Here is a 7097-nt window from a genome sequence, read left to right as displayed (position 1 = left end):
CCCCACACACACCCGCTCTCACGCACACTCACTCACTCACTCACTCTCTCACGCACTCACTCTCACACACACTCACTCACTCACTCTCTCACACTCTCACTCACACTCACTCACTCACTCTCACACTCACTCACTCACTCTCTCACGCACTCACTCTCACACACACTCACTCACTCACACACTCTCACACACGCTCTCACACACGCTCTCACACACGCTCTCACACACGCTCTCACACACGCTCTCACACACGCTCTCACACACGCTCTCACACACGCTCTCACACACGCTCTCACACACGCTCTCACACACGCTCTCACACACGCTCTCACACACGCTCTCACACACGCTCTCACACACGCTCTCACACACGCTCTCACACACGCTCTCACACACGCTCTCACACACGCTCTCACACACGCTCTCACACACGCTCTCACACACGCTCTCACACACGCTCTCACACACGCTCTCACACACGCTCTCACACACGCTCTCACACACGCTCTCACACACGCTCTCACACACGCTCTCACACACGCTCTCACACACGCTCTCACACACGCTCTCACACACGCTCTCACACACGCTCTCACACACGCTCTCACACACGCTCTCACACACGCTCTCACACACGCTCTCACACACGCTCTCACACACGCTCTCACACACGCTCTCACACACGCTCTCACACACGCTCTCACACACGCTCTCACACACGCTCTCACACACGCTCTCACACACGCTCTCACACACGCTCTCACACACGCTCTCACACACGCTCTCACACACGCTCTCACACACGCTCTCACACACGCTCTCACACACGCTCTCACACACGCTCTCACACACGCTCTCACACACGCTCTCACACACGCTCTCACACACGCTCTCACACACGCTCTCACACACGCTCTCACACACGCTCTCACACACGCTCTCACACACGCTCTCACACACGCTCTCACACACGCTCTCACACACGCTCTCACACACGCTCTCACACACGCTCTCACACACGCTCTCACACACGCTCTCACACACGCTCTCACACACGCTCTCACACACGCTCTCACACACGCTCTCACACACGCTCTCACACACGCTCTCACACACGCTCTCACACACGCTCTCACACACGCTCTCACACACGCTCTCACACACGCTCTCACACACGCTCTCACACACGCTCTCACACACGCTCTCACACACGCTCTCACACACGCTCTCACACACGCTCTCACACACGCTCTCACACACGCTCTCACACACGCTCTCACACACGCTCTCACACACGCTCTCACACACGCTCTCACACACGCTCTCACACACGCTCTCACACACGCTCTCACACACTCACTCACTCACACACTCACTCACTCTCACACTCTCTCTCTCACTCGCTCACACACACACACACACTCACTCTCACTCACACACACACGCACACACACACACACACACACACACTCACTCACTGACACACTCTCACTCTCACTCACTCACACACACTCTCTCACTCACTCACCCTCACTCACTCACTCACTCTCACACACTCACTCTCACACACACTCACCCTCACTCACACTCTCACACACGCTCTCACACACTCACTCACTCACACTCTCACACACTCACACACGCTCACTCACTCACTCACACTCACACTCTCACTCACACTCTCACACACGCTCTCACACACTCACTCACTCACACTCTCACACACTCACACACGCTCACTCACTCACTCACACTCACACTCTCACTCACACTCTCACACACGCTCTCACACACTCACTCACTCACACTCTCACACACTCACACACGCTCACTCACTCACTCACACTCACACTCTCACTCACACTCTCACACACGCTCTCACACACTCACTCACTCACACTCTCACACACTCACACACGCTCACTCACTCACTCACACTCACACTCTCACTCACACTCTCACACACGCTCTCACACACTCACTCACTCACACTCTCACACACTCACACACGCTCACTCACTCACTCACACTCACACTCTCACTCACACTCTCACACACGCTCTCACACACTCACTCACTCACACTCTCACACACTCACACACGCTCACTCACTCACTCACACTCACACTCTCACTCACACTCTCACACACGCTCTCACACACTCACTCACTCACACTCTCACACACTCACACACGCTCACTCACTCACTCACACTCTCACACACGCGCTCACACACTCACTCACTCTCACACACTCTCACTCACTCACTCACACACAATTTTAATTTTATAGTATATACTTATATATAAATACATTCATGAATGTTTTTAATGAATGGATTTTATAATAATACAAATGGCAATGTGTAACATTTTACCATATTTAGCACTTTTATTTGTTCCCCACAAAATATAGTTTTTTCACTGAATGTTTGGATTTCTAAAATAATTGTGCACTGATTTTTCTAGAATAACTTTTGCTGCCGAATTATCCACTAACCTAGTTTATGATAATTTTTTGTCATAGATTATAAATATACATAGGCCTATATTTTTTCATATTTGTTTATTTTATTTTTCTTTATAATGAAGTAGTCTGTATCTAGTAGATTGTGAAATAATGAATATCAGTTCCACACAGAGATATATAAATTCTACATTTATTTAAATGAGGGAAAAAAACTTCACTGGTATCGGAAGCGAAAAAGGCGGATCGGAGCATCCCTACCCCTAACTGCTCACTGCTTTGACAGGAGACACATGGATTCCCGACTCTCAGTAAGTGTGTGTTTGTGTGTGTGTGTGTGTGTGTGTGTTTGTGTATTGTGGAAGTCTGTTTATGTGCCTTTAATTTGTTGTGTTATTCTTCACTAGAAGCTGATGAATCATCAGACAAAGTTCAGCGGGAATCTCGGTGAGTATCAGATCAGATCAGATCAGATCTTTGTCTCTAATTCACATGAAGGTGTTTACATGCTGTGTGTGTGTGTGTGTGTGTGTGTATGTACCTGTGTGTGTGTGTGTGTGTGTGTGTGCACCTGTGTGTATGTAGAGGTGTTTCCAGCAGCTCCAGTGATACTGACAGCAGTTCTGAAACAGACAGTGAAAAGAGCAGCAGCCCAGATGAACCAGCAGCTCCTGAGACATTACACACACAGGTACACACACACACACACACAGGTTTGTTTTTGTGAAAAGTGGGGACATCTCTCTCTCTCTCTCTCACACACACACACACACACACACACCCACACACACACACCCATGCACATTAATATGAATGTAAATGAGAAGCAGGAGCATCTTGTATAAAACTTATTATTGTCATGATGAGAAAGAACAAGCATCCTCTTCCTCAATTTCTCACCATCCTAATGTGTGTGTGTGTACTTGTGTGTGTGTGTACCTGTGTGTGTGTGTGTGTGTGTGTGTTTAGCCACAGAAAGAGAGTGACTGGCAGTTAGGACGATGGTTAGAAAGGAGGGATCACCAGCAGGACCCTAGGAGCCCATGTGATGTCATCAGGCCAAACTCCCATGATTCCTCTGAAAGGACTGGTTCACAGAGTTGCCATAGTGACCCGACTGATGGCGGCAAAGCGTCCGATCACAGACAGACTGTGGGGAGCAAGAACAGGTGTGAGGATCTGCTGTTAGAAAGCACTGGCGTGGAGATTTCCCAGCGTGCTGAAAACACATCCACACACAGAGCGAAACACAAGAGAAAAAAAACGGCACATCACCCAGAGAAGAAGAGAACGACAACAGACAACAACATCAGCAAACAAACAGACAGGAAAGAAACGCATGAGCCGCTGCTGGTGAAGATAGAGCTGAATCTGCTCTCCAGAATCCCTCGGGAGCCCAGATCAGCTCCACCTCTCGCAGAGGGCAACAGCGCGCCAGGACGCAAGAGAGCGGTGAGCTCTGACCCTTAACCCTGCCTGACTAACTGGTTAACTAACTGTTGCTGAGCAGTACTTATGAATTTGCATCAACCATTTCAGAATATCTTGAAATTCATTCAGAATCAGATGTTCACCTGATTTTATTTATGTGACATATTTTGAGTGTGTGTGTGTGTTTGCAGATGGAGAGGGATGAAAAGTCTTCAAAGAAGAAACAGAAACTAGACAAAAAGGGAAAACGGTCTTCCTTCTCTCAGCAGAGCCTCCACCAATCAGAGTGAGTCACAGAAACACGCAGCCAATCAGAGCCTGACGTGTTTTACATACTTACTTTCCACATCTCCAAAATACATTTAATACAGGGTCACTCAAGACTTTTTTCCGTATAAATAGAAACATATAATATAAATGTTATGATGATGGAATGTCTGTGCTTATATGTCACTCTTGGATGATTATTTAGAAAACTACAGGTGTATCAACATGATCCACCAGCCAGAAACTAACGTTTGTAAAATGTGTTTGTGCATCTTTCCTTACAAAATATCCAGTGTCATTTATTGTGAGCTACTGCAGTGACTTTCAGACAGTCATTAATGTGACGTAAGCGTCCAGTACTTTTCTGATGCTGAGTGGAAAGTACCTGAGAGTCTCTGTCTGATGAAGCCGATCACGCACTCGGAACGCTCTTCACTTGTTTCCATCAGAGCCATGAGGAACAGCGACACGATGATGAAGAAGAAGAAGAAGAGTGTGAAACACAGGTCAGGTGGTCTTCAGGAGCCGCACAAAGTCTCGGGACGCGAGCGTCGCTCAGCCGCGGCTCCTGACGGCCAGCAGAAGAAAGCAGAGACTCATGGGAAGGTACTGCAGACATCCTCATTTCTGAGTGCTTGTGGGATTTCCGCTCTGATGTAATTTAACTGTTTTTATTACACAGAAAACCTGCAAGAGCCGCAAGGAGCTCCCGGAGAAACCGTGTCCACGAGCGCTGCTGCCGCCTGATCGCAGGTGTGTGTCGTGCACCGCAGGCTCATTCACACAGCCCACATGACTTCACTGCAGCTTTACACTGAATCACACAGTGCTTTATCATAGAGCGATGTGATACGAGTGATGAATGTCAGCCTAAACATAAACAACAAGTGCCTTCTAGTCTCCGTCACGCGCATAGTGTTTCTGTGATTGACCTCTGACCTCTGATTCCCAGGAAGCTCTCAGTGGAAGATCATTTGAAGGAAGCCAAAAAGCTGAAGCACAAAGCAGATGCTACGGTGTTTATCAAGCCTTTCGTTGACTCTGATGCAGTGCTATGTGGTGAGCTCCACGCTCGCTCTGACCGTGTTTCTGTGTTCCTCAGCCGGATAAGATGGCTAAAGCGCTGTGCTATCTGGAGGCTGCGCTGTCGTTTGCGGAGAGCGGCGTCACCATGGAGACGGAGCCACAGACGCCCAAATCTGCCTACACCATGTTCTCGGAGACGGTGGACCTGATCAGGTGAGAACCGCTCCACGTGTTCAGTGTGTCGCTAGTGAAGCTTGCAACTGGCTCATGATGATGTCTGTTCAGGTTTATTCTCAAGCTGAAGAGCTACACGGATCCGTCAGCCGCCGCCCACGAGAGAGATTTCTGCGTCCTGTGGTAAGAACTGACACCGCAGAGATTGAGACGTAAACCTGCACAGGTGTGACGTGTGTTTGTGTGTTTGTCCCACAGCATGCGATGCCAGTCTCTGCTGCAGATGGCCATGTTCCGCTACAGACGAGATGCGGCGCACAAATACTCACGGACGCTCACAGATCATTTCAAAGTGTGTGATCGGCAGCATTGTGCAGTTTATTCTCACACTGATTCAGACAGTTTGACATCAGCCTCATGGTCTTGTGTTTATTTTCAGAGCTTGTCGTGGTCTGCGTCTCCGTCTGTGTCCAAGTGAGCGTCTTCATCTCATCGCACTGCACTGATTCAGAACGGTGCTCTTCGTGCTCCTCACAGGCTGTGTTTGTCCCCTTCACAGGAGTGCCGTCTCGTCTCTGGTCATTCCTCAGCCCATCCAGCAGGTGGCAGCGGCGTACGTCAGCATCACGACACTCTTCCTGAGCGCTCACGAGACGTGGGAGCAGGCGGACGAGATCGCTCTCAGAGGCAGCGGTAGGTCAGAGGTCAGAGGAAGCAGAGCTGATGATGAAGATGAGAAACTCGGTTCAAAATAGGTTCAGGGTTAGTCGTGCCATCAGTCCATTAAAATACTTCATTATAAGAGCTTTATTTAACTCACTCTTTCATACTCGCTTCATGTCAAGTCAAATCAGTTTTATTTGTAGTGATTTTCTTAAAACATTGTTTCAAAGCAGCTTCACAGAAAATCGTGTGGTTAATATTTGTAATCTCTTAATGTCTTCTGGTCACATTGATGAGTTTAGAGCTGTGCGACAGGATCGTTTACATTCAGAGATGATATAAACCATCAGTCAGATGAGATTTGATAAATAGGATGTGTTTCAGTGCTGCCATTAAAATGACACGCACACATTCAGTGAGATTCTCTGAACATGATACACATATTTGATTTTAAACATTTAATATCTCTTAGCTATCAGTTCAGTTTTCACCTTTTTTCAAGTTTATTTTCATTATCATGACAAATAAGTATTAAAATGATTACTTTTATTTAAAAAGAAAGAAAGAAACTCTGTCTTTGTGGAGCTGGTTTGTGCACACAAACCATATGATGTGGGGAGCAGACATTAGCAGAGCTATATTAGGAATTGGAAAACAAAACAGATGCTGAGTTGAGTGTTAATTATGTTTTTACGGGTTGAATGGCAAATATTAATCGCAGAGTTTAAGACATTTTATTGTAGCTCTTTTATACTCATTTAAAAGTGAATGAGTTGAGTGTGTGTGGATTGTTTTTGACTTTTCCTGTTTAGTGAACTCGGTGGTTGTGGTTTTGCAGGTTTGCTGCGAGAGCTGGATTCAGCTGTTGGTCCTCTGAGTCTGACGTCCTCCATGAGTGCATTAGTGCGATACACACGCCACGGCCTGCACTGGATCAGACTCGACACGCAGAACACGCGCTGATGCTTCACTCAACCAGCAGCAGCTCCAGCGGCCTTCAGAGTGTCACATGAGATACACATACACTCTCACACCCACACGTACACACACACACTCTCACACACGCGCAC

At 47.7% G+C, this 7097-nt stretch overlaps 1 protein-coding gene across 1 annotated transcript in view; it reads left to right on the top strand.

Annotated features, from left to right (window-relative positions):
• Positions 1-7082, top strand: part of aff1 (AF4/FMR2 family, member 1) — an 8196-nt gene extending 1114 nt beyond the window's left edge. The window contains exons 2-15 of the mRNA XM_016260746.1: positions 2753-2777; positions 2877-2913; positions 3052-3157; positions 3436-3918; positions 4089-4183; positions 4614-4770; positions 4847-4917; positions 5117-5180; positions 5267-5403; positions 5476-5547; positions 5623-5716; positions 5804-5838; positions 5924-6057; positions 6866-7082. Coding sequence (XP_016116232.1) covers positions 2753-2777; positions 2877-2913; positions 3052-3157; positions 3436-3918; positions 4089-4183; positions 4614-4770; positions 4847-4917; positions 5117-5180; positions 5267-5403; positions 5476-5547; positions 5623-5716; positions 5804-5838; positions 5924-6057; positions 6866-6990 — 1635 coding nt within the window. The 3' untranslated portion in view covers positions 6991-7082. The remainder of the gene's footprint in view (positions 1-2752; positions 2778-2876; positions 2914-3051; positions 3158-3435; positions 3919-4088; positions 4184-4613; positions 4771-4846; positions 4918-5116; positions 5181-5266; positions 5404-5475; positions 5548-5622; positions 5717-5803; positions 5839-5923; positions 6058-6865) is intronic.
• Positions 7083-7097: the final 15 nt, after the last annotated feature.

Source organism: Sinocyclocheilus grahami, unplaced genomic scaffold, assembly GCF_001515645.1.
Source record: "Sinocyclocheilus grahami isolate Dianchi unplaced genomic scaffold, SAMN03320097.WGS_v1.1 scaffold2177.1, whole genome shotgun sequence".
NCBI lineage: Eukaryota > Metazoa > Chordata > Actinopteri > Cypriniformes > Cyprinidae > Sinocyclocheilus > Sinocyclocheilus grahami.
The sequence above is the reverse complement of the archived record's forward strand: the minus strand, read 5'-3'. Positions and strand labels throughout refer to the sequence as shown.